General features: G+C 44.1%; 3 protein-coding genes across 6 annotated transcripts in view; 2 read left to right on the top strand and 1 right to left on the bottom strand.

Moving 5' to 3' along the window:
- Window positions 1-8614, top strand: part of FBXO11 (F-box protein 11) — a 64378-nt gene extending 55764 nt beyond the window's left edge. For all 3 annotated transcript variants that reach the window (XM_042830412.1, XM_042830404.1, XM_042830419.1), the window contains exons 12-23: window positions 685-902; window positions 1179-1264; window positions 1346-1440; window positions 2189-2311; window positions 2409-2494; window positions 2845-2921; window positions 3027-3170; window positions 4477-4587; window positions 5686-5793; window positions 6617-6725; window positions 7089-7187; window positions 7261-8614. In XM_042830412.1, coding sequence (XP_042686346.1) covers window positions 685-902; window positions 1179-1264; window positions 1346-1440; window positions 2189-2311; window positions 2409-2494; window positions 2845-2921; window positions 3027-3170; window positions 4477-4587; window positions 5686-5793; window positions 6617-6725; window positions 7089-7187; window positions 7261-7390 — 1386 coding nt within the window. In that variant the 3' untranslated portion in view covers window positions 7391-8614. The remainder of the gene's footprint in view (window positions 1-684; window positions 903-1178; window positions 1265-1345; window positions 1441-2188; window positions 2312-2408; window positions 2495-2844; window positions 2922-3026; window positions 3171-4476; window positions 4588-5685; window positions 5794-6616; window positions 6726-7088; window positions 7188-7260) is intronic.
- MSH6 (mutS homolog 6) lies at window positions 8586-19408 on the bottom strand. Of its 2 annotated transcripts, none has more exons than XM_042830385.1 (10): window positions 19190-19408; window positions 18412-18614; window positions 16604-16779; window positions 12852-15396; window positions 12332-12597; window positions 11658-11775; window positions 10313-10402; window positions 9558-9712; window positions 9170-9369; window positions 8586-8743 (listed from the first exon to the last, which is right to left on the bottom strand). In XM_042830385.1, exons 1-10 carry the CDS (start codon window positions 19384-19386, stop codon window positions 8662-8664), a joined length of 4032 nt encoding a protein of 1343 aa, XP_042686319.1. In that variant the 5' UTR covers window positions 19387-19408; the 3' UTR covers window positions 8586-8661. The 2 variants fall into 2 exon arrangements, with proteins under 2 accessions (XP_042686319.1, XP_042686327.1); XM_042830393.1 differs by having other exon boundaries at window positions 12852-15393.
- The window catches only part of KCNK12 (potassium two pore domain channel subfamily K member 12), a 75540-nt gene continuing 67509 nt past the window's right edge, over window positions 19385-27415 (top strand). Inside the window, exon 1 of the mRNA XM_042820123.1 lies at window positions 19385-19582. Coding sequence (XP_042676057.1) covers window positions 19385-19582 — 198 coding nt within the window. The remainder of the gene's footprint in view (window positions 19583-27415) is intronic.

Genomic DNA, 27415 nt, shown 5'->3' with positions numbered 1-27415 from the left:
TGTTTATACAGTGCAGAATGTAAACGAAGCTTATGCCGGTCTCTGTAGAATGCATAAAAATTCCGTTGGCCTTTTGTAGCATATAGCAGATTTTTCCTTGGCCCTAAAAAGAAAGGGTTTGTTTTGCATTGTGAATGTGGATTATTTTATGCTGCTTTTGTGCTGTCTTTATAAAATCCACCTACTCTCAGACAGAGGCTATTCCAGACTTCATTAGGCACATTTTTCTGACCTTTTTTTTTTAAGAGTATAGCATCAGTAAACACTTAAGAAAAAAACATTCTTTTTTTTTTTTTTTTTAATTTTATTTTTAAAGGCCTATATTTTCTAAACAGCTGATAGGAAATATCTGCATTTCTGTAATGGTGTGATCTTTGAAAGAGAGCAGGAAGAAGGCCCTCCTGGAGTGCAGAAGAAAAACACTTGGAAAAAGAAAAGCAGTGAACAAAATCATATCAGTTAAAAAATGTAACCCTAATTTATTTCAAAGCAGTGTCTGCTGGAGTAGATGGAACAAAAACAAGTACACAAGCTGTTTTAATTAGCCAAATAAGTACTTTGTCCATTCAGGTGTTGTTCCCTCTTAAATTACAGTGGTGTTGGGAAGGGGGGGAACATCAGAACATTCAGCCTTCACTTTACAAAGGATATTTACAGGAAACTTTGTATGTTCTGTGTCTAAAGGGTTATTTTGAAAGCTGCAACATCCATAGGAACAGGATAGCAGGTTTTGAAGTGAAAGCATACGCCAATCCGACAGTGGTTCGGTGTGAAATCCATCATGGCCAGACCGGGGGCATCTATGTCCATGAAAAAGGAAGAGGACAATTCATAGAGAACAAAATCTATGCAAACAACTTTGCAGGTGTTTGGATTACCTCAAACAGTGACCCAACAATAAGGTATTGATGTTTCTCTACTTAGTGGTAAAGCTTTGGTGGGAATGGGAAATGTGCAACTTTATTTTCTTTATTGTTACTGAACTATGAATGTTAATGTGTAAAAATGAAATGGCTGTCTGTGTTTGGCTGTGCGTGTACTTGAAGTGGGTATTTCTTGAAAAGCCACAAAACAAAGATTCTGTTTCTGTTTTGTTTCAACTCTGAGTGCTGTACAGTCCTAGACACTGTGTATTGTATAGCACTGTACAATTCCACAACTGTTATCTTGCTTCTTAGGGGCAATGCAATTTTTAATGGGAATCAAGGTGGTGTTTATATCTTCGGTGACGGAAGAGGCCTTATTGAAGGAAATGACATTTATGGTAAGCTGCTTTTCTTACTGCATTTTGGATTTGGAGAAAAATGAGCACAGAAGTTGCATTGACTGCCATTTCTGTTAACAGGTAATGCATTGGCAGGAATACAGATCAGAACAAACAGCTGTCCCATAGTTCGACACAACAAGATTCATGATGGTCAGCATGGGGGCATTTACGTGGTAAGCATTACCTGCAGGCAGGCAGGAAAACTTGCTTTCAGTTCATAGAGGCTTACAAGAGGACAGTATTTTGTGTAAAGTGCATGCTTGTGCTTACACTGACTGCATTTCTTAAGTTAAAAAATAGGCTAGTTGTGTCAGGGTAAAGTGAGGAATAAAGTGTAGTTTTCAGCACATACAAGATCTCCTCTGGTTAAACTGATGCAGCTGTCAGTTTACCTCAACCATTTTGCATTTTGGTGAAGGAAACGTTTTCTTTTCCTACCAAAAATTGCCAGATGTTCAGCTAATGCTGCAAGTGGAGAGCTTCTTCTGCTTCTTCTACAGATCTAACCAGGAGAGTTCACACTGAGAGTACTGCTTTCCATTTAAGCACAAGCATGTGGTAAAGAGTTACCTTAAGAGATGTGTGCCAGCCCAGTGGATGAGGCTGGGTGTTGGTCTGAGGGGCAGCAGCTGCCAGCTCTGGCTTGGTGCTGGGGAGGTGCCTCTTCGAGCAAAAGGCAGCAAGGATTTGCAAGTATTACTGCAGAACATTGAAGTGCAGTGGTTCACATGCAGAGGGTTGTTAATTTTACAACAGAGTCAAAATGGTGATGTAACGTTATTGTTTAAAAACAGTGCAGATACATACCTGGAGAGAAGGACTTCGCACAGTAAAGGAGCCGAGAGGGGGTGGTGGGTAGAAGCACCAAAAGGGTATTTGCACTTAGCAGCTGGTCTCCACTCTTACACTTCTTGTATTCAGCATGAAAAAGGCCAAGGTGTGATTGAGGAGAACGAAGTTTACAGCAATACTTTGGCTGGGGTCTGGGTGACAACGGGGAGCACTCCGGTCTTGAGGAGGAACAGGATACATAGTGGGAAACAGGTGAGTCGTACTCAGCGTGCGGGGAGGGTGATGGAGGAAGAGCCACGGTTTGTATTTCATTACCTCCAAACGAATAATGACATTTCTCCCGTGCTAGGTTGGAGTTTATTTCTACGACAACGGACACGGCGTGTTAGAAGACAACGACATCTATAATCACATGTACTCAGGGGTTCAGATAAGGTAACGTGTATTCTCGTTGCTCTGCCTAAACAGACGCTGTGTTGTGTTATTTCATCCTTTCTTTTTAGCTGCTCTTGTTGCTTCGCTGCTAAAAATAACTTGTGTGGAATTCAGAGTGTTGGAGCGTTCTTACGCTGCGGCTCAGCAGAAGGAACTGTCTCTAATGTAGCTGGGTATTGAGCTCTGAAGCGTGTGGAAACCTAAATCTGTTTGCTGACTTGAAAATACAGTATTTTGTTAAGGTTTCAATCAGTCACATCTGTGGGATGTTTCTGTAGAGGCGCTTCCATGGTTTGGCCTTGAGGAACAGGAAGCTGTGATAAATGATTTCTTTGTATCTGTATCTCTAGAACTGGAAGCAACCCCAAAATCAGACGCAACAAGATCTGGGGAGGTCAGAATGGTGGTATTCTTGTTTATAATTCTGGTAGGTCTGTTTCTGTCATCTATCCCCAGTTGGTATTTTTCTGTGATATCATCTTTTCCCATTTTATATCTTTTACTATTTTTAATTGTTTTTCCTACTCTCTAGGGCTTGGATTTATAGAAGACAATGAAATTTTTGATAATGCAATGGCTGGTGTGTGGATTAAAACAGACAGCAATCCTACACTAAGAAGAAACAAAATCCATGATGGAAGAGATGGAGGCATCTGTATATTTAATGGAGGAAGAGGTAATTTTTCCCTTTCTGGCATATATCAAGTGTTCTGGACAAGAGTTTGATTTCAGTTTAAGCAGTGTCCATTTTAAAATACTCTTTAGAAATCCAGCTCTCATCTTTTGAAGTAATAAGCTGTAACAAACATACCGTGGTGTTTTTTAGCCTTAATTACATCACTAATACTAAACTCTGTGGGAGGCAGAGGGGTAATTAATCTCATCTGAGACGACTGTGTTGATTACTGCTTACGTCACTGCTTCTGTCTCATCTGTAAGCTTTGCCATTTCACTGAAGGACAGTACTCAATTCAAGTTCCCTAGCCAACATCTTGCATGTGAACTTTCTGGCTTTTGTCAGTGTGAAAGATTGTGGGGAAAAAAAAAAAGAAACGTTTTTAAAGGAATCATTTTAAGGTATTCCTGTCCTACAATAACAAAAATGCAAATTAAGCTTTGTATTGGCAGGCTGCTAGTTTTAGCAGCAAGTGCAGAATAAAACTAGAAGAAAATCTGAAAGTTGAAATATCTCGTTTCTATAAAATTAATATGGCAGTTAGAGGAATTTTTTGTAATTGTGCATGCATTCCCACATTCCCAAATTCTGTTATGTGCAGAATGTTACGTACAGTATGCACTGAAAATTGCCCAGAGAGGTTGTGGCTGCCCCGTCCCTGAAGGTGTTCAAGGCCAGGTTGGATGGGGCCCTGGGCAGCCTGGTCTGGTGTTAAATGGGGAGGTTGGAGGCCCTGCCTGTGGCAGGGGGGTTGGAGATTCGTGGTCCTTGAAGTGCCTTCCAACCCTGGCCATTCTGTCCTTGTGTGAAAAGAGTGTCCTCATGTGCTTATGCACTGAGGTCTTCCAGTACTTAAAGGCAGCTGGCAGGAGGGAGTGTGACTTTTTACGTGGGCAGATAGCGATAGGACAGGGGTGAAGGGCTTTGAACTAAAAAAGGGGAGATCTATGTTAGCTGTTAGGAGGGAATTCTTCATTCAGAAGGTGGTGAGGCCCTGGCACTGCTGCTCAGAGCTGTGGTGCCCCATCCCTGGAGGTGCCCAAGGCCAGGTTGGATGGGCCATGGGCAGCCTGAGCTGGTGGGGGGGCAGCCTGCCCATGGCAGGGGTTGGGGCTGGGTGGGCTTTAGGGTCCCTTCCAACCGAAACCATTCTGTGCTTCTGAAGTGACATTAAACTTCACTAGCCAACTTCAGTGCTATTGATGGATATTCCTCAGATGAAAGAATGAACATTCCACAGAATGGTTACAGGTTATGGAGGAAATGTTAACGATCTGAAATCTCTGTTTTGCTGCTTCTGTAATAGGTCTTCTGGAAGAGAACGATATCTTCAGGAATGCCCAAGCTGGTGTTCTTATCAGCACCAACAGCCACCCTGTGCTAAGGAAAAATCGAATATTTGATGGCTTTGCTGCAGGTTTGTGTTGTTCAGACCAAATTTTGAGGTGTTGGAACTTAGAGTGAGCTGTTCACTGAGCTAAATCTCTGTCTTTACCCCACATCACTGAAGGCTTTAACAAGCGATTGGGATGGCCTTCAGTCTGTTCTTGAAATAATTTTGGAATTGTAGCTAAAATACCTTTTATTGCTCATGTGTTGAGAATCAGTGCATCGTCTTCCTTCTCATTTTTCAGTGAAATACTGTTTATTTCACTGTTTTATTTTAGAAGTGATGGATAAAGTTGTCTAGGAGGTATTTATAGTTTGATCTGATGGATGCTTTGTTGCTTTAAAACAAGAAACCGTATAACAAATAGACTTTAGAGGGACATCCATTGCATCTCAGGTATAACCCTCATTCCACAAACTTGGAAAATGCTTGAAATGAGCATTTCTGACTCCAGAAGAAATGAGGAATGTTTAATATTAAACGATCACGTCGACACATCTTCTGTTCCATTCCAACTAAAATTGTGTTCCTGAGTTTCCCCCCATCTTTTTTTTCAGGAGAGGGAAGTTTTCTGAGAAGGAGGCTGTAAAGGTGTTGTTTTGTGTGCAGTGGGGGGAGGGATAGGTTGCTGTTGAGAGCAGTCCAGGAGAAATGAAGGCGTGGGTGAATGATGAAAGTGAAGATTGGGATGATTTTTAGGTCCTCTTCTTGAAAATTTGTTTTCTAAAAATGTTTCAGAAAAGGTAAAGTGCATGTCCAGGAGCTTCCATGTGTATGTGAAGATGGCAGGCCGAGCACCCAAAAATCCTGTCCTCTGGAGAATATCTGATAATAGTACTGTGTTATGGTCAGATACACTGATAATATATTGTTACTGCTAGAAACAACATGTGCCAACTGTAGCTCTCCAAAAGGATTCAGTGAGGATTTGAACCTCAGCTTTATAGTGCTTCAGTCCCCATTTCAAACCATGTCAGTTTTCTTTTTGTCCTTGAGCTGGTGGTTAAAAAAACCCGAAAACACACAGAAACCCCCACAGCCCCACAGGGAGGTGCAGCTGCACAATGGCCAAGGACTGACTTCTCCCGCTTTCCTTTTCTCTCCTCTGTTCCCTACCCACAACAGGCATTGAAATAACAAATCACGCTACTGCAACATTAGAAGGCAATCAGATTTTCAACAACCGCTTTGGGGGTTTATTTCTCGCATCTGGTGTCAACGTCACGATGAAAGGTGAGCCGAGCCTTTGTTGGCTGTGTTTGGTCACTTTGTGCTTTAATTCAGTGCTGGTTTGCCTTTTTATTGGACCGCTTCTTTTCAGCTTCTGGTTCTGATCTGGTCTGGCTTTGAGCTGAGTTTGTAACTAAGCACTTGGGCTGAGGGCTGTAAGCCAAGCTGAGCCCTGTGAGATTTTTAGACGGATAGCCAGAACATTCCAAAGGTAACTTAAGGTTTTCCAGTCATGTAGACGTGGTTATTAGGTCTTGTGTCTCTGAGCTGTCACTGGTTCCGAGCGGGTGAGATGGTCACTGCACACCTCTACTCCATGTTCTAAGCTAGGATAATGGGAAGTCTTCTGTCACAGCTCTGAAAACAGATGTCCAGTAAAGAAGCACACCTTTCTCAGCTCTTGGAATCTGGAAGCGTGGATGTTCACAATCCCAAAGCACTTTTTCAGAAAATAGGAGCAGTTTACAGGCAGCCAGTTCCAATGTCTGATGAAGCGTGATGAAGAGATGGGATCTAACCTGTCTCTAGCCATCCTTCACAAACCAGTTCACCAAGTATTCAACAAGGGCGGGTCAGAAGTTTCATGCAGTCCATGCACAGTCTTGGTGGGCTGAGCGCTGCACTGCATTGTCTGAGCATCTTCCCTGCCTTTGAGCAGCTGTCTTGCATCAAGTCATTCATATGCAGAAGTGCCAAAACTAAAACACAGACATAGAACTAACTGTTCCTAATCATTTTAGGCCTTAAAAGGTGGGGAAAAAATGACTTGGATGTCTTTGAAAAGTCACTGACTTAGTGTGCTTGTTTTTTCTTTCCCCCCCAACAGATAACAAAATAATGAACAATCAAGATGCCATAGAAAAAGCTGTCAGTAGAGGCCAGTGTTTATATAAGATATCCAGTTACACCAGCTATCCCATGCATGACTTCTACAGGTAACAGTTTCCTTCCGGCTGCCCACAGCAGGGTTCCTCAGACGAGTCCCCTCCTTCCTTTAGCAGGGCCCCTAGAAGTCGCCGTGTCGGTAACACACAGACGTGTCTCTCAGTTGCGAGAGAAGAGATGCAGTCAGGTTCCGTGGCGCTGAGGAAAACGGGTGGTTGCCACGAACCTGAGCCCTAAGGCGGCCCATGGCAGAGCTCCTTTCCCAAAACACAGCCGGGAGCTCCCAGTTGCTGTGCAGTTCCCAGCTGTTCGGCTGCTGTGTGCGTCCTTAAGTGCTGCTCTGCCCCCACGCCCCCCCAGCCCCATCCCAGCCCCGCTGCGTTTCAGCTCATGCCCGGTGTGTCTCTCCCCAGGTGTCACACCTGCAACACCACGGACCGCAACGCCATTTGTGTGAACTGCATTAAGAAGTGCCATCAAGGACATGACGTAGAATTCATTAGACATGATAGGTATGTTTCCTGCGAGCGTGTCGAGCTCTTTTTGATGCGAGCACGAGAACTAAAGAGCTCTCTCTCTTTGTAGGTTTTTCTGTGACTGTGGTGCTGGAACACTGTCTAATCCCTGTACGCTTGCTGGAGAGCCCACACACGATACAGATACACTATATGACTCTGCTCCACCTATAGAATCTAATACATTGCAGCACAACTGAATTCCTTTCAGAAAGAAAGTCCTGCCATTCTAATATCATAACTGTTAAACCTTTTTTTTTGGAGGAAGTTATACTTGCCCATTTCTGCAGAAAGAGACTGTATTAAAGCGGATGTGTGAGGTGTTGACACTATGGAGCTCAACCTACCAAAAAAGAAAGTGGCAATATGTTGACTCAGGATAACAGAACTGGGCGTTTTAGCATTACTGTGTAAACAAAGACTTTGAAGGGACAGAAGTGAAGAAAAAATAAGCTGCAATTTTGTACAGATACCAACTTCCGAAAGCTGGTGTTTTTACAAGTAGCATTGAAACGCAGTCCAATTTGCAGTAGTACTATTCTGTAGACAAGCAGCATTCTTTGTTGCTGCCTTTATGGACATGGGTACCAATTGCTTTTGTAACATGGTAAAAAAAAAAAAAAAAAAAATGTGAGCTAGCACTTCTGCATTTCTTTTGATTTTTTTTTTAACATTTATTCAGATTGAGAAATATGATTTTAATGCTTTAATCTCATGTAGTTTGTTTCTAATTTCAAGCAAAAAAAAAATCTTATTGTACTTGAATGTGTCCTGTTTTGTTAGCACACCTAGACTTGCTGTAACTGTACTCATGTCCCAGTATGTACGTTCTTTCTATGAAAGAGAAAACACTAATCTTAAATTATATCCAGCAATTTTTCTGGTGTCCTCTGAAGTTAGAATAATCTCCTTCCCTGCCCCAGCAATAGTCTGTACTCAAACCACCCTAACAAAAAAGCGAGTGTTTTAATGAGACTTCCTAGACTATAATGCACTATAAAACAGAGTACCCATGTAACTAAGTTTTGTGAGTGAAATTTTACTATGTTTTAAAGTACACGGTAGAAAGTCTCCTCAAAACAGTCTTGTATTTTACTCTGTTCATAGTTTTTTTTGAACAGTCTGGACATTACTTTACGTAACCTGCTGGAAATCGCAGCAATTTCCTGCTCTAATGAAGCTGAGACAAGTATATATACAGCCCTATACAGTTTCATAGCTTTTTTCCATTTATGTGTATTGGTGACAGTGGGTAATCAACAGCCTGAAAGTGTATGCATGTACCATAACATCTAGACTTAATATATTGTGGAGTACTCAATAACCATTATGTAGAGGGTAGGTAAGAATTAAAGGGTTTAATTTCCTAGGAAAGACAATGGAAAAATGGTCATTTTTAAAAAATAAAGTTTATTAGATCATAACGTTGTCTGCTACCCCCTTTGTGACAAACCGCCAGTCCAGAAACTCCTCAGAGGTGACTGAGCATAGCGCTAAGCTTCCCTACCGCGCTCGCATCACGTGTGGCACCATCCACCACCCGGCACAGAAACCTGAGGGAAGCAGAAAGCATCACTGTCATTGAACTCAGCAATGAAGGGGCAAGAGCACCTGGCACGCGTGCCGTCCTTGCGTGGGGTCAAGGCTGCCGTCAGCCTGCAGCGCTGTGCCCCCGCAGCCACCAGCTCGGCTCACTCGCAGCCCTTGGCTTTGGCTCAGCTCACACCCTGCCCCTCTGCGGCCACGCTTTGCCTTGGGCGCAAACACAGTGACCCAGACTCAGACTACAGCATCCAATCTGCTGTCTTACAACCAGACTGAGTGTCCCTCCCCCAGTGACTGTAGTGCATTTGATATTCACAAAACTGGGTTTTACTTCCCCCCCTCTGCTCTGCTTTTGTGAAGAAAAGCAGCAACCGAATTCTAAAATGGCTGCCAAGAAAACTGTGTCCAACTTCAGAACAGACAAGAGGCCTCACCTGAATATTCGCAGTGACATTGTCTTTTCTTCAAACTCTCTTGCTTTTCTGTGCCCTTTCTGAATAACTTCCTCTGGGATGTCAGCAAGTCTGGCTGCATTGAAGCCATAGCTTTTTGGACACGCTCCTTCAATGAATTTATACAGAAATGTAATTGTTTCCTGGCTTGGATCTTCGCTCTCATTCTCCACCATACAAGCCTAGAAAAGTTAAATGACTGCCAGTTAGTTCACGTCACACAAGGCTGCACGAAACTACCTGCTCTCTGGGGAGCTCTGGGTCTGAGCAGAAGGCTGCAGAGAAGCGTTCACAGCACAAAGTCTGCCAGCCACCAGGACGAATCCCATCCGCTGGTGCTCAGGATTCGCACGTGACAGCTGATACAAACCATGTGTCCGAGCCGCACAGCCGCGCTGCCCGAGTAATCCTCCACCAAGGAGTGGTAATGCGTGGAGAACAGCGTGCGGCACTTGATGTTCTCGGCAAGTTCTCCAACAACTGCACTTGCTATCGCTGTTCCGTCAAACGTAGCCGTGCCTCGGCCTGGGGTGAAATGGAAAAGCTCCGTCATCCCCAAGAACCAAGAAGCTGAACAGCCTGACGTCTACCTGCCACTGAAGAGACCCCCACGACTGTTAAGGTGGATCAGAGGCAAAGCTGTTGTTCCTAAAGACTTACAGATGCAATTCACTGATGTGCTGCAAGCTAATACACAGCAAACCCTCTTCCACGCAGCGAGGGTGGGAGGAAAGAAACAGCGGTGAGAGCCACCAGCGGGGCCAAGTGACTGCAGCATCTGCTCCCTAACAGCCACTATCTCTTCTGTACTGCAGAAAAAGACATTTCTGCTCTGAGACTTGCTGCTGGCATGCTAAAGGTTTGCTGTGGGTAATCTAGCGAAGGCCAGCAGGAAAACTCAGCTGGAAATAAATAGGCTAATAGGGATTAGAGGATGGGAGGTGGTGCCCTGGGAACAAGGGCACCCAAGGGATCCATGTTTTACAGGGGATGACATGGCTAGTGTCTTGTTACAAATCAGTGGCACTACACTACAACTCCCTCTGCGTACCCTGTTCTCATCTGCACAGCCCTTCTACTGCCCATCTCAGCCAGTTCCCATCTGTTACAAAGCAGACAGATTACCGAGTTCGTCCACAAGAACGAGGGAGTGCTCTGTTGCATGCTGCAGGATGCTGGAAGTCTCGCTTAATTCAACAAAGAAGGTACTTTCACCTTTAAAGAAGAGAAAAAATAGCCATGAAGACATTGAAGAGGCTGAAGAACACAGCTGAAAGCTTGTTTGATCTGCACTGGGTCTTAGTCGAGCTAAAATGAAATGTGAAGCAAACTCATCAAAAACGTAACGTAACCAAGGTCTTTTGCCCCTTCTTGCTCTCAAACGCACAAAGGCAGCCCTTGCATATATATGTGACTTTTCAATGTGGAATAAACAAAAAAACAACAGGAAACCTTAAAAAGAGTTAAGAAACAGCCTTATTGTTTTGGTGGGTGATGACAAAGTAATGGATTATTCAAACAACTAAGGCTGTAGTCATCCAAATCAATCTTTCTTAGTAAAAACCTCACCGCTGAAAACCAAGTGTCTGCCAGGAGTGCCAGCACAACAAGTTACAATCCATGACCTGAAATCCCACTGTTTGTTTTAAAACAGATTACAAGCAGAAGTACATAATTCAAAGCCTTGCACACTATATTCCCATGGGTATCAATCCAGATTTACCAATTCTCTGCAGGGTTCATTCCTGCTCTGCTCATCACACGCAGCAGTAACTACTGCAGTTTCAGAGCAGAGAGGTGTTTACTTCTTGTATCCTTGGGTCACAACCACATAACCCTCCACGCCCTTGTGCTCTAAAACAAGATTCATACAGGCATGACTGAACACCATCCACTAATATTCTCTGCATTTCCAGGACTTGCTATGGTTTTCCTTTTGTACTGAAGTTAAACAGAACAGGAAATAGATGCAAGAGCCTCCAATTGGAGAAGACTTGTTTTTTCTTTAATTAAGCATTCAGGTTGAATGATTCATTTCCAAATTCCTCGTGTGCAACAAAATTCAGTAGGCCTTTGGTTCTCATATTCACTGACCCACATCTTTCAGTACAAAGATCACAGAAAATCCGCACCTTCCTTAGCTGAACTGTGACATTACACCTAGTAGCACAAAGAATGATTATTCTTCCAGCCCTGCGAGTCTGGGCACCACCCCAGGCACACATCCCCAGTGTAGTTGTTCACTTCAATGAGGAAATGCAGCACTGACAAGTGAACCCGAGTGTCCAAGAGAACAGACAATACACACACGGAACAACGAGCGTAGCACACAAGAATGATGCTCTGAATGATGGCAGCCAAAGCACTCTGCCCAGCTCTCCGTGAACGTATGACACGGCATCCCTCTCCCACCTGCATCCAGGTGTGCTAAGAACCTCCCATGGCAGAGCACTGGAGTTCACAAACTCACCTGACATGATTCTGTCGGAGGCCCCGAGCCGTGTAAATACTCTGTCGATGGGTGTGAGCCTGCAGACCTCAGCAGGCACGTAGCATCCCAGCTGAGCCATTATAACCAGGAGACCAGCCTGCAGAACAAACATTGCCACACATGAAATTCCACTGCGTGCTTGGGGTTCCTTGTTCCAGAGAACAAGGGAACAAAGCTAAGACTCGAGTACATAAAACTTCTCCCACTGTTTTAGCAGCTCCAAGTAGCAGCATCATAATCCCTGATTACGAGACTAAAGTACTCAGCCTTGAAAGCACAGCAAGCAGTGCTTTTGTAAGGCAAACTTCCTACTGCCACCCCAGCTGCCTCCTAACTGTTTTCATCTTGTTCAACACAAAGCATCTTTTGTCAGATGATGCCAAGTCCTGGGCTAAGATCACTATGATGCTCTATCACATTTTCCAACCATCTCTCACAAGAGCAATAGAACTTATTCCCCAATAAAGTAAAAAAATAGACAATCTACTACCTAAACATAAGCATTTTCAACCCGAATTATAACTTGGCTGCAGTGTTATTGCAGCACACCCCTCAGATCACGATGGGGACCTTTATGAACAGCCAAGTCCCAATTCCTTTCATCAAAACACAGGCACCCTGGAATACTCAGTTTTATGTAGCTCGGCAGTCACCTGTCTCATGAGTGTTGATTTGCCACCCATGTTTGGGCCAGTGACTAGCACACAGGAAGCTTCACTACCACCATCTTCATCTTTACTGCCTATCACGATGTCATTAGGAATAAAATCGTCCCCAAAGAAAGTTTTTGTAATGCAAGGATGGCGTGCATTTTTCAGTTCCAGGAAGGGAGGAGCACTATCCACAGGCAGTAGAATTACAGGTCGGCACAGTGGTCCATCACCATCTTGACTGTAGTTAGCAAGGGACATCAAGACATCTACAAGATTAAAAGAAATTCCACAACAGGAATGATGAAAGAGCTTGAGAACAGCGAGACCCAGCACCCCACCTGTTCTGCCATATTAACGCTGTTCTCACAACCAGAGTTTTTAAACCACAAATGAAGGGCCGACCACAGCCCTTTTTTTTTTTTTTTTTTTAAACAAATTTTGGCTTACCATGACCAGATTTCATTCTTTTCTATGGGAGAGTGATTTTACTTTATGTAAAACGTGCACGAAAGGCTCTTACCCAGCACAGCGATGCACTGTACGGCTGTCTGCCAGTCCTGGCTGTTCTTGTCAAAGTTGTAAAACAAACGCCTCATGCAGTCTTTCAGAGCCGCGTCTCTTCGCTCCTCAGCGTTAATCAACTCAGCCAGCATCCTCTCAATCTCCTTGGTCCAGTAACGTTTGTATCCCTTCCTGGTTGACTTCAGCTCGTATTCTTCAGGTAAATTACGCGATATGGCGGTTTCTGGGATTTCCATTTGATACCGATTTTTGCCCGTCCCCCAGTACAGCACGGATTTGACTCCGAGCAGTTTGCGTTGCTCGTTGAGGTACGCACGGAAATCTTCCTCAACAGTTTTAATATCCTGTAGTGCTTTATCGTAATCGGAGTCAAAGCCTGCCTTTGGAGTAATCACTCCTGTTTTGCGAGCCTGGTTATGATCGAAAGCAGTATCCCACCTTGTAAGCTCCGCGCTCAAGTCTGGGAAGCGTCCGTCCGGATGTTTGGCTCTGCGGGTGACTAACTGCTTAAGGACTTGAGATTTGAAGTCACTGGCAACCTCCTCCATGGCATCGACAATTTCATTCATTACTTTAAACCCCTCCAGCGCAGACAAAAAGTCGGCGATTTTTTTTTTGCTGTATTTAATTTCTTCATAAAAGATGGCCCTGCTGTCAGGATGGTTCTGACTTTTAAGCGGCGATCCAATGCTGTGAATTTTGCTGAGCAGCCTTTCAAGGTCAGGAAGTTTCTTCAGATGCTCACTAATTTCAGTCCGTTTAGCCGGCACCGCCAGAAGGTCCTCAACAGCATCTAAACGATCATTAATGGATGATGGATTACAAAGAGGAGCACAAAGCCACTGCTTCAGGAGCCGCTTCCCAAATGGCGTACAACAGGAATCAATCCTCTCCAACAAAGTACCTTCCGTGGTTCCGTTGGTTCCATTCTGCAGGACTTCCAGATTCATCAGAGTGACTCCATCCAGCACCATGCGCTGGTCAGTTCTGGCAAAGAAACTACTGGCACTTGCAGTTTTTGCATTATCGGCATCCACAGGGACATACTTCTCAAAGTTTGCCAGCGACAGCAGCTCCTGATCAATCAGACACTTTTTGAGATAGAAGACAATTCCCCCAAGAGCTGACAAAGCTAACTCGCTGTTCTCGCCAGGAGTTAAGCCCAGCGAGTCACTCTCTGAAGTCAGAGATTTGATGACGGAGGGCAGAACACACCCATTCCCAGGGTTTTGATTCTCCTTGAAATACTCTTCTTCAAGAAGAACTTTTAGTGTTTTAGATGCACTCCAGAACTGGGAGCCAGAGATCAGCCCCTCCTGAATGCAAGAAATGAGCGAGCCTTTCAGTATCTTCTGAGTGTCCACAGTCAGGTTCCCCTTCTCAAACAAGACCTGCACAGGAGTGTAATGTGCCACTAAAGTCCTAAACCTCGAGCAGTGCCGGTCATCTGAGAACTGGCCGACATAAAATTTCCCAACTGATGTGTCAACAAAACAGACCCCATAAACACGTTGTCCAGAGGAGTCTTCTTTTTCCTTAACACACAGAAGGTATTTGTTGTGGTTCTCCGACGGATCGCAATCTATAATGCTGTAGGTCTGAGTGCCCTTGGTAAGGATTCTGCAGATTTCCCGCCGCACAACCTTGTCAAACCTGGTGGGGTGGGCCGTTGCCTTGCAGCGCGCTTCCATCATTTCAGGAGTTTCTGTTTGCTCAACACGAGCTACCTTGTAGCCCTTCTGAACCAGAATAGCAGAGAACCTGCCAAATGCAGTTTCTGGAAAACCGGAATGAGCCCATGAACCTTTCATAAATACCAGGCCCAGCTCATTCACACCGATGACTGCATCCATGTGATACAACTCATAGAATTTTCCAACTTTGTAGCAAATCACCGCATCGAAGTTTTGACTTTTCAGCTGCCACCACCTCCGCATTCCAGGCGTACATTTGTTAAGGTAGTCCTCAGGTACGTACAAAGTGCATGGGTCATAGTCAGGGTCATTCTGTCGTCTCCTGTGTGCATCTTTCTTTTTCCCTTCCTGCAGCCACTCAAGCTTCTCATGTTCCCATGCTGCAAAGCCAGTAGTGCCTCCACTGCAGGCGTTTGCCTGAGACTCAAAATTGTCAGGTGCTGCAAACAATGTCAGCTTAGACTTGGCTTCTAACGAAACCGGTGCTGCTCTTTTGGGTGCTTCAGAATGTTCATTTTCTAAGCTACTCCTTTTAGAAGGCTTGCTAACGTTTCCTCTCTTCCGTTTAGAAGGGACTTTTATAGGACTTTCTTCAATGCTCTCTGCATCTGTCTCTGCATCAGTAGCTTCATTTTCATCCACCCCACTACTAGCTTCCTCGCTGCTTGCTGCTTCTTTCACATCAGGCTTGAACTCTACATCAGAACCATCACGATCGCTGTCCGAATCCAGCATTCTCCTTCTTTTGGCTTTTATGGCACTACCTCTGTTTGGTACTCGCTTATTGCCCTTCACATCCTCCTCACTATTGCTGTCATCACTGTCGCCTGATGCACTTCCACTCATCTGCTGAAAGAGAAATCATTTAACCTATTAAAAGTTCTGGCCACAAAGTGAAAATATCACTGCAGCAAAGAGAAGCACACAAATGCAGTAGCTATGATACTTCAAGCAAAAGACAGCACAGTCACAGCCACACAGCAGTGTCACTTCACAGGATATTCTTTACTGGGAAGTAAACTATCTGCCCGTGCTATAATTGCTCCTCTCTCTGTAGTCCTTACTGCTTCATTTGAATATGCATAAGCGATCCATGTTAAAAAAAATAGAAGCTTCAAACACGAAAGGTGTAGAGTACGTGACACCCAGCATAAAGAAGAAACACCTCCATCAGCTAACCATGCTGTTTAGTTCATGCATGTTTAGTAAAAAGAAAGGGAACTCCATTATTCGTCTTTTCAGCCTAAAGCTTTAACAATACCAGTGCCTGTGCTAGAAGAATGCAGCAATAGAAAGACTGTACTAAGTACAGAGTGGTAGTTTGCCCCACAGTGTTGTCACCTGTTGCTGGAGAAATGTCATGCTGGAGAAAGAGCAGACAGGTCACACTGACACAAGAGGTAAGGAACACTACTCCCATCAGCAGTTTCCTCATACCACAGAAATTTATTCCAATGCACGTGGCAGTATTGAAATTGTATCTGAATGATAATACATTATGAACGCAACACACTAAAAGATCTCATTTTAGTTATCCCAGCAGACTAGCATTAACAGTATAAGAATTTGTATTTTGGTGCAACTCCAAAAGATAAGGCTTCAAAACCCAACTTAGTGTCTTAAACCAAGCGCTCAGAAAGTTAACAATTTTTATGTGAGAAATGAGAATTTCAACTGAATTTAGGACAGTTTAGAATATGAACAGAGGATAAAAGAGAGTACTTTGCCAGACAGCAGGTAAGCAGGGGTACCCAGGGAATGGCCACTGAGAAGAGGTTATAAATATATTAGAGAATTTAAGAAACTTATTGAGGTCAGGGAACACTGAAGAGACATTAGACTTGTTTTTCTTACTAGAAAAGGTAGAAGAACAGCATGTGATCTAACAGCACAGAGGCAATACAAAATGGCATAGGCATTTGTTGCACGCGCTATCAAGGAGCAGACAAGCAGTGGTTACTGCACCACAAGGTTGCAGATACTCCGTGCTTAGCTCCAAGAGACAGCTTCTAAGTTCTACCATTATTTCTGAAAATGACAGCAAGAAATATTTTACCTCCATTTCCTCCTCCTCTGCCTCCTCAGCATCTGAAGGTTCGCTGCACACTGCCAGCTCAAGTCGCTTAGGCTTATCTTTACTCATGGCATCATCTGCCAGCTCCATTGCTTTTTTAATTTCAGGCTTCGTACTATAAAACATACCTCCCTTCAGCACCTCTCTGTCTGATGAGCCTGCAAAACAGCCATCTGTCAGAAACTGAGCTGGTCCAGAATTTAGCCAGTTAGCATCCATCTTTCGCTTTTAAATGCATCCAAGCTATTAGATATCATTAGATTATTAAATATTACATACAATATGTACATTTCATATACAAAGTATTTTCCCCCCCCCTCACATCCCTTTAGCAGTGCAGTTCCTCTTTTCTTGCAGAAGGCAACTACCTGAAAACAAAGACAAAAAGCAAAGGCAACCAACCTACAGACTGGTTTCTAGAAAGGATCCCCAGAGAAGTTGGGATTCATCCTAATGCTACGCTGAAGGAATAAATGGTGAATACACAACATACCATATACTCAGCTTGGGGAAAGAGAAGAGTATGCCACAGACAGGGAAGGATGATTCCTTTTTCTGCTTTTTTAGCTGTCTGCACGAAGCAACAGGTTCTGCTTTAACACATCTTTACACCTGTTCTTGCAAGTCACTTGGGAGGCTGCTAATAGCTGAAGCTTCAGCTCCAAATTAACCGCAGGCCAAAGGTAGCTCACTTGTGGGCTCTCAGTACCCAAGTATGAAGTTTCAAGGAGCTATTTCTACCACGCAAATGCAACATATCAACAAACTAGATCTTCATTTTAGTTTGCAAATGCAGCAAGACAACCAAAAAATACTTTTAATGCATTTAATGATGATAACAGTTGCAGGAGCAAATCCCATCATGCAATTTAACTGCATACTCATGTGCAACATCTTCATTTTCACTTAGTCTACTTACACATAAATCACTCAATTTCTCGCTTGCCCAACTGTTACAAAGCCCGGCTTTGTGGTGTTTATTTATTCAGTTGTAAGCAATACTTTCAACCAATGAATTTATTTATTTATTTATTTATTTAGTGCTATTCATCTTAATTTAACAGCAAAGCAAGCATTTTAAATATTCATACTCTGTCCTGAATTAGCCACCTTTCTTGGAGACAGACTAGTACTCCTGTGCTTAAACATTTTGCACTATTCTTATTTTACTGCAATTATTTTGGTAAGTAGTGTAATTCTTCTAATCCACATCTGCTTCTATAAATACTGCAAGTTGTTTTAAAAATACACCTGATTCTTTTAGAATGCCTTCAGGAAAGATGCACGTGAACCCATTCACCTACGCTGGACTGTACTGACACTGAGATAACATTACCATTTTAAAACTAATTATGGCTTAAGTGAAATAACCTTAAGACAGAGCTCTTGTGCCTAATCTTCCTATTCAGGGCAAATGTCAACTCTCAAATACTTGCTTAGAAACAAGGTTTGACAGTCCTAACATTTTTCAGGATTTCAAGGATTTGTCTTTGATTTTCTTTATATACATGTGGAGAATAAAAGAAAAACTTCAAAACATAAGCAAGCTTGCAGCTTTCACTGTAACCTAACAAACAAGAGGGCTCAGGGCTTTATAACCACAGACACCCCAAACACCCCAAACCCACAAAAACTTACTTTCCCTAACATTAGGCAGTACAAAACATGCTTTCACTCTCAACACTGCTCTTAGTTTTGTTACTCATTTCCTATGGAGAACACCATAGCCTAGATTCTGAACCAAAAGGAGCAGCATCTCTTCTTCAAAGCAACTTACTGACATCTCCTACCTTTGTACGGCCTCAGGTACTTGATGCTGACCCAGCCCCTCGTGGGACTGACATCAAAGAACTGCACGTGGATCCGAGAAGAGCTCCCTTTCCCTCTGACGATGGTTCCCTCCGTGGGGTGGTTGTAGATGAGGCACGGCCACCAGGGATAGCCTTCCATCTTGGCCCAGACCAAGTCCCCGGGAGAATAAACATTGGAGACACTGCACAGACAAGATACGAAGGGGTTAACGAGCACCATCCTCACAGAGGAAGGCATGCAGTGCAGCAAGCAGCGTGCCTGCGGAAGGGCCTGGGAAGCTGCTGGGAGGCGTGACCTAGTTCAGCCCTTCAGATCCTTCTAACGGTGCCTACATCCCTCTCAGCCTCGTTTTTGTGCTTCGCTCCCCCAGGCTCCGCTTTGCATTCCTTCCCTACCCACCCGACGCCTCCTGTATTTCCTAAGGGCGAAGGAGCGCTCAACCAGCCATTAGTTAAAAGAAGATCCCGGGCCATACACTGGAGACGGCCCCGGGCTATGCACTGGAGACGGCCAGATTACACAGCCGCTCGCTTCCCGCAGCAGAACATGGCAGGGCGCACGAAGGAAACGAGCTGAGCTGCCCACAGCCTCGCGCACAGAAAGCCCGGCCGACGGGAAGCCCGCCCATGGCAGAACGGCCCGGGCTCGCCCTCCCCCGCCGCCGAGCCCCAGCACACCAGAGGCCGCGCCGCACGCAGATGATCGCTCCGCTCCCCGGCCCGAGGCGGGCCCAGGCCCCGCAGCCCCCTCGCTTACCCGCGGCCTTTGGCGGCCGCCCCATCCGCTTTGCCATTCTCCTTGCTACGCTCCGCGGGCCCGGCGGCGGCCTCGAGACCGTTCCGCTCCCTGGAAGAACGGCATCGGCTCTCCCCACCGGCGGGCGGAGGGGTGGCGGCCGCCCGCGGCTGCTGGGCCTTGGGGAAGAATCGGAGCAGGGTGCTCTGGCGAGACATGGCCACGGCGGGAAACACAGCCCGCCGCCGGCGCGCGCCAAGACAGCGCGCCACTCCCGCCCACCGCGCGCCCCGCCCACCCGCGCTCCGCACCAACCGCGTCAGGCGGGAGCCGCCATCTTGGCATCGCGCCGCCCCCTCGGGTCGTGACCTGCGCTGCTGTCCGCCGAGCCGCCGTTCCCGAATTCGGGAGCTCGTAGCTAAGTCTTGTCTCTGTGCACCTGACCTACTCGTCTGTTAACACACCTCCAGGGATAGTGACCCCAGCGCCTCCATGGGCAGCCTGTGCCAACGCTTTGCAGCCCTCCGTGTGGAAAAAGTTTTCCTACTGTCCAATCTGACTCTCCCCAGGCACAATGTGAGGCCGTAACCTTAAAAAAAAAAAAAAAGATTCCCTTGGGGAAGGGGAAGCCGTGCACCTCCCTTGGAGCACTTTCTCGCAGGCTGTGCTGTGAGAAGAACCGCAGTGCAGTGCGGAGGTTTCAGAGATGTGCCCGGAGCAGAAGTTTGTACAGCTGCCAGCCCTTCCCGGTGGGTTTCCAGGCAGGAGCAAAGAAATGGCTGCTGAGGTAACGGGAGCTCTCCTTCTTCCTTTAAAAGCAAATTTGTGTGCATTAGAATGCAGTCAATGTTATGTATTACAATGGTGTGCTTAGTCTGTAACAGTACAGAACAAGATAATAACTTCTTTTTAGCAGCATAAATTCAGGAGAAAAAAGCAAAACAAAACACGTGTCACTAAAAGTCTTTTGGATTAGATTTTTCCTTCTCTAAAATTATTTTTTGAGGTTGCGAACCAAAACAGAATCACAGAATCACAGAATTGTAGGGGTTGGAAGGGACCTCCAGAGATCATGGAGTCCAGCCCCCCCGCCAATGCAGGTTCCCTACAGCAGGTTGCACAGGTAGGCATCCAGGCAGGTCTTGAACATCTCCAGAGAAGGAGACTCCACAACCTCCCTGGGCAGCCTGTTCCAGTGCCTCTCTGGAAAGAAACCTCTCCTAACTGCAAAGCACAGCTGTAGCAAAACCGTCAGAACCGCAAGGAAGGCATCTGGCCACCAGAGGTCTCACAAAGCCCAACAAAATGTTTTAAAAGCGTGTTTCTTCCGAAGGAATTCGCTCTCTTCGGTCTCCTGAGCCTCAAGGAAGACTTGTTGCGATTCGTTTTGGTAGCTCCTGGGTATCTCCAGGCTGACGGGAGGTCGTGAGTCAGTCCTAGACTTTCTGCTGGCATGTAGATTTGGCGTAACTGTGGAGATCTTGAGACCACAGTTGGAAATACACAGTCAGAGAGGGGATGAGGTTGGAAGGGACCTCTGGAATTCCCCTGTTCAAGAAGACTAGGAAGAGAAAGTTGCCCAGGACCATGTCCACAGTCTGTCTGGGCAACCTGTGCCAGTGGTCTGTCACCCACACAATGAAATCTATTTATTGGAAAATCTTGTGTTTAGCTCTTATTATTAATAGCACAGAGCTAAATCACCCACTGCATTCCCTCACAGAGTTCATGAACATTTCACAGTCACCCAGCTGGGACACTTAATTCCAGCTATTGACTTAAAACCAGAAGCACCCATGGATTTGATGTAGATGTTCAGGAACTCCCTCAAGGCCTTTTGTTTCATCATATGCAAATGTATTACTTTGATATAATCTTGTAGTCTTGCAATTAGCACGTTTCTTGGATGTAGCCTGGGTTATACGACCCATGGCTGATGTTAGTGGACTGGGACAGATTCAGGAGACTCGGTGTTCAGAGTTCTCAGATTCTGTGTATTCAGCAGAACTGCTCATCTCTGGAGCTTAGGAGCACATGGGAGACGTTCACATGCTACTACTTAAAACACACTCTTCAGCCTGCTCTTTTCTGGTACCTTTTTCTCATCCACATACATACCTGTAGAGCCATTCAAACAAGCACATACAGAGGAGCCTTTATGATATTGTTTTCAGTTTCCTTCTAGTAAAATATCTACTTCTATAATATCTAATTTGTATATATTTATTTGTTGCATCAGTCATGAATAGGATCTAGGATAATTAGTAATGAATCTTCAAAGTTTTTTGATAGGAAGCTTTGAAAGGTAAGTGGCATTACTGAAAACTTACTATAAATGCCTCTCTGTGTTCCCTTCTCCTTTTTTGATCATTCCTCTTTTCCAGAGGAAAACATGGAAAATTGTTAAGGTAGCACAAACTTCGCACCAAGCTCAGCTGAATACCAAAAAGTGCTCTATTTATTTTAATTATTTTCTTACCTCTCCCCCCACAATACTTGTGCAAATACTCCCACACTGACTTCTTATCTCTAAGTGCTTTTTATCTCTAAGTGCTTCTGAACAATTTCCACTCTAAATGGAAAAGGCAAGGATTTGACTTTTTTTGAGACAGTATCTCAAAAGTTTTGAAACTGAAGCAACTTTGAGTACTTCTTGTTTTAAGAGATTATATAGCACGTTCTTTACATCTGATGCAGAAAAGGATGGTGGGCTGTTGTTCATGTTAATGGTGGAGCAGGATCCATGAGCTAGGTTGCTATGCTAGGCTTCCCCCTAGAGTTGCATGATTTCTCCTTTGTTTGCTGCTGTAATAAGCAAGATGCTTACCAGGTGATTTTGAGGTCTTTCTGGGAAAGTGAAACAACGTAGATCACAAAGGGAGCCTACAGTAAGGGTCACAACAGAAAAGCAAAATAAAATTGAGATCGATGGCTCTTTGTTTATTTTGTTTTTGCAGTCTCTTAATAAGCATTAATATGCTGAAGAACATGTTAGAAAGGAAAAGTGACTTCTCAGTTGAGGTATCACACTGTTCTGAGTCGCCTGATACAGCCAAGAGCAAGTCAAGCTTAGGGAAAAGAGCAAGGGTGCAGATAGCACAGAGCAGATCCTCACCAACAAAGGTGCAGACTTAGAGCACCCCAATGCAGTGGGCAGAGCAATAACTCTAAAAAAAAACAAGGGAGTGGATCAGGTCCTGTGGCAAACAGCAAATGAAATGACTGGCATGCAAATAGCTTAATGGGAGGCAGAAAAAGAACCCAGTGCATCGTTTGATTAATGTGTGCCCTTTCTCTGGGGTTGACTTGAACTCCCTTTATACTGATGAGAAGATCAGAAGTAACCTTAACGTGGTGCTAAATGCTTTATGGGCCTTACCTTGTTGATAAAGGGTACCAGGCCAATCTCGTGATAATGAGCTGTTAGGTTGCAAGGTGGAACATTTACAGAAGTAGCTTAATCATGCTAATGTAGACATGACTGAAGACAATGCTAACATTACTAAAACATTGACACCCAAAGGAGAATTCAAGCATGAGTCTGTATATTACATGAGCTGTAAATCAGGAAACACAGAAAGGTTAAGGTTTAAGAAAAGTGCAACCATGACAAAGTATTTGAGTACTGATGTCTCTCTGACATCTGAATACAATTGATCTGGGAGGATGGAAAGAATCAGATACCCTAACACGCTAATTTAGCTGAGAAAAATTAATGTAGTAGAGGGCTCTAAAGGCTTAAAGGGTATTATTAAAGATAAAAATACTTAAAGGGTATTATTCCTCCATGCAGTTTACTACTTCTCAGTTTCCTCATTATCATCCAGCATTCTCAAAAGGATACACAAGAGTATGAAAATATTGCTGCTTATTCAGTAGCCTATTGATCTGTGGTTGGGTTGAGAAACCACCTTTATTTTAGTAACAGAAGAGACTTTTTTTCTCTCTCCATGCTTTTTGCATCTTCCTTGTACCAGTTTTAGAAGAACTTGGCAGCAATATATGTATGTTTATTTAGGATGTCTGATTACACAGTGACTTAAACCTTTGCACTGTTTTCCTTTAATGACAAAGCAGCAGTAAAAACAGGTGAAACTAAAATTTCTGAAAAAAATGACATTTGAGGGTGTTATGTTTCCATTATACCTTCCTTTAGGTGTAGGTCTGCAGTAAGAGCAGAGTTGCTGGAATGACGTACAGTACAGCTACCAGAACATTCAAAAGACATAAGAAAAGTTTAAATGTAACTCATGAAAACCAACCAAAAAATGTGGACAAACTGCAGACTGCATCTGCAGATCTTTTTCTTGTGTGATACACTATAGATCCCTGTGTGGTAGTAGAACGTCACCCCTCTCCCCTCCCCCCAGAAAATAGAAAGAAGACCATGTCTGGAGATGATTGAACTCTTTCTTCCCTGTAGCTCCAGCAGTCATCTGCTTATTTCCTCAAATTCAAGATGCTTCTGCTTGTTACAAGTGGAGTGGCCACCCACACTTATCCTGCTTCCTGCCTTCTGTTTTATTGTGCTTCCATTAATAGTATGAACGCAGAAGGGTTTTTGAGTATATAGTTTAATAACTTCAAGTTACAAAAAAAAAAAAAAAAGTCATAAACTTCAAACAAAACAAAACCAAGGCTCTGCAGTCTAGCAGCCTAACCTGTGTAGCACAGGGCACTGGATTTCCCTGAATCAATCGCTATTTAAATCAAACGGTCTCTGGTGGAAAATGGTTTTCATTCAAAAATTTGCAAAGCCAGATCATGACAGTGATCTGTCAATGAAGCAACACGAGCTATCCAGAGCTGTTGAGGCAAGGCATATAAATTTAAGCTAGATGGATATGTTTAAGCAAGTTCCATTTTCTTTCCCAGCACTGAACTAGCAAACGGGTGTTACTAAAGAAAGCCTGTGCATTTTGCTTGACATGCTCTTACTTCAGAGAAGTCATTTGTTGGCACTGATGATGGGTGAGAGAGGCCACGGGAAAGCAGCCTGGTAAGTGCAGTCACTGCCTGGAGAATTAAATGCTTCAATTCTGCATCCCTGCCAGGTGCTACTTGGTGAGCCAAAGGAAAATTGGTTCTTCTAATTAAAATGCAGGGGGGGAGGGAGAAAATGGAGTAAGGGGAGAAAGATTTCTTTATTTCCTTCTTACATCCATAACTTTGTTCCTTATGGGGAGCTAATCTCCTGCCAAATAACATTGGCAGTATATCTGGAGAATGCCTTCCAAAAGTTGTTTCTTTGTTGAATGTCAGGAGGTGCAGATTGGGACAAGGATGAGCTGATGTGGGCTGAGGACTGTTCTGGAGTGACGCGTGCTTTGTGTTGCACACTGGAGGAGCACTGCGGCCTCTGAGCCCTGTCCATGCTGCATCTGTTCCCACTCAGACCTCATCTGATAACTGTTTCTCATAGTGAGATGTAGTTAACTATGAACTTTTCTGAATGAATATATATGTTTTTTTTCCTCCAGCTTTATGAGGAAATGAAAAACTCATGCTTGGTGCAAGGTAGAGCAGGCATTCACTCCTGGGTGTGTGTGGTTGAATATAAAGCTGTGGAAACACAGGAATTGAGCTCTCTCTTGATGGACTTAGCAGCACTCTCACCTTGCTCATCCCCAGGCTGACTGTGCCATGCTGTTCTCTTTCCTGTACCATATCGCATCCTTTGTTCCTCTCTGTATCATTTTTGCCATCCTTCACAAGCTCAAGGCCTCTCTCTTGTTTTTTGGCCATATGTGCCATACCCCTCTTCAAATGCTGCAGACACAAGGTTTCCCCATTCTTTCCTATGGACCTTCTTTTTCCCTGCAGGTACATCCAGTCCTCATTAAAAGCTCCATTTTCTGCCATTTTCCTTTTCCTCTTTAAGAAGAAAGCCATGCAAAGTGTTTTATGATCTACCCAGCTGCTGTTCAAAACTAATGTAAGGGCAGTGTTATGCTGTAAGGCCTTGCTCAGTAGGTGGTTATCAACCTGTCCTTGTGCCCCTCCCAGTCTTCACAACTGAAAGAAGCCAGCAGTGAAGCCTGCAGACAAATACAATTGCATTTGCTGTCCAGTTCATTATTTCTTGATACTGCTTTAAAGTTAATGTGAAATATAACCAAACTGTCAAATAATGACTGATACAAACGTCCTAATGGGTTCCGAATAGTTACCGTTGAAATCAGTTAATATAATTGATTTGCTATGTGGTTTGTTTGCTGATGTTAGATTATAACCTGCAATCAGTTTAGTAATCTTCCATAGTAGTTGTTAAGGAAAATTAAAAATACATTGGATATATCTCGATGACTTGCTATTTATGATACAGTGCAGCAGTTCAGCAAGCTGAAGAACCGGTTGGGCAAGGAGAGATAGAGACCCCCTGGGAAATTTGCCTGCAGTATGGAATGCTTAAGTGCATTTGTGCAGCTGGCACCACCTTGGAGATCCAAGGGATTTGGAACTAAATACATTCCATGTAAGGACGATGGCACATCTTCACAAATTAGAGATGGTGCCAAATACACTGATTCCTTCTATAGATCAGGCTCTATAAATTATTTCCTTTCTCGAGAGAGTTTCTATTTCAGTTTAAAAAACCCATAAGATATATTGATATCTAAAAAAAGCTACTGTCTAAAGATGTCCTTCTCCACCCTTCCCTTAACTGCCAGCAGTTCAGTTGTGAACCTACGCCAATTGTTTTACCATGGAACTGTGTAGTACTGCACTGATTATTGCAGTGGGACCCGACACAGCCCTGCTGGTCTGTGCTCAGTACACCCATTAGCTGAAGCTTCATTTTCATTATCACTGCAGCATTTTCTTCTCTGTTTCTCTGTGGAGAATTCAAAAGAAATGCACCTATGGTTCTTTTGGCACAACCAACTGTCTCACTCCAATTTATAGGAGAGAGAGGGTGTAGAATCACAGAATCACAAGGTTGGAAATGACCTTCAAGATCATCTAGTCCAACCATCCTCTCATCACCATTGCTACCACAAGCACTAAACCATATCTTGCAGCTGCTAGGGACGGCGACTCCACTGCCTCCCTGAGCAGCCATTCCAGTGCCTGACCACTCTCTGATAGAAAAAGTTCTTCCTTATGTCCAACCTAAACCTCCTCTGGTACAACTTGCGGCCATTTCCTCAGGTCCTGTTTGTTGCCTGGGAGAAAAGGCCAAACCCCTCCTCATCACAGCCTCCCTGCATGAAGTTGTACAGTGCAGTGAGGTCTCCCCTGAGCCTCCTCTTCTCCACACTGAACAATCCCAGCTCCCTCAGCTGCTCCTCATAAGGTTTGTGCTCCAGACCCCTCACCAGTTTCGTTGCCCTTCTCTGGACACATTCCAGGGCCTCAATGTCTTTCTTGTAGTGAGGGGCCCAGAACTGAACACAGTACTTGAGGTGCGGCCTCACCAGTGCTGAGTACAGGGGGATGATCACCTCCTGCTCCTGCTGGCCACACCATTTCTAATGCAGGCCAGGATGCTGTTGGCCCTCTTGGCCACCTGGGCACACTGCTGGCTCATGTTCAGCTGCGCATCAACCAACACCCCCAGGTCCTTCTTCACAGTCATCATGTATTTGATATATGTATACTCGACATGAGATAGGAAGCAAGCTCTGAGCCAGAAAACAAAGAAGGGTTCTCACACCAAGATGTTATGCTACATGAAGTCATTGTTTGACTTGTCTGTTACCATGTATCTTGAATATCCTATATTCACAGTAGTCATACAGCACAGCTTTCGTGCTAATAGAAGTACACCTAAATGATTTTCACTTGTCTTGAAGCATCTGCTTTTTCTCCCACATTCTTCTGTAAATCTTAACAGAGGATCTCAGAGAATGCCCTGCTTCATAGTTAAACCAGCTCATCTGGTTGGCATGCTTTTTAGGTACATTTATTTCTCTGTTAATGAAAAATGTATTTCATTACTTTGAAATGCTCTTCTATTGGAAAAATGACAAATATCTCAATTATACTTTGTTAATACTTTGGGAAAAGTTTGTGTTCGCCATCTTTTCCCTCTTCCCTCTTTCCCTTACTCACCTCTCAGCCAATTACAGCTGGGCAGCACAAGAATTCATAATTTTAGAAGAAACTCATGGAGACAGATGGCCCCATGGTTTTTTGGTGAGAACTACTGAACTCCTTTAGTATCTAATTTAAGTAAAATCTGTGAGCTGACAGCAGGATAAGACTTGTGCTATATTGCCAGCCTCAGGCATCAAAAAATAACAC

Source organism: Centrocercus urophasianus, unplaced genomic scaffold (assembly GCF_019232065.1).
Source record: "Centrocercus urophasianus isolate 14NV4802_14NV808 unplaced genomic scaffold, USGS_Curo_1.0 seq_10, whole genome shotgun sequence".
Classification (NCBI taxonomy): domain Eukaryota; kingdom Metazoa; phylum Chordata; class Aves; order Galliformes; family Phasianidae; genus Centrocercus; species Centrocercus urophasianus.
The sequence above is the reverse complement of the archived record's forward strand: the minus strand, read 5'-3'. Positions and strand labels throughout refer to the sequence as shown.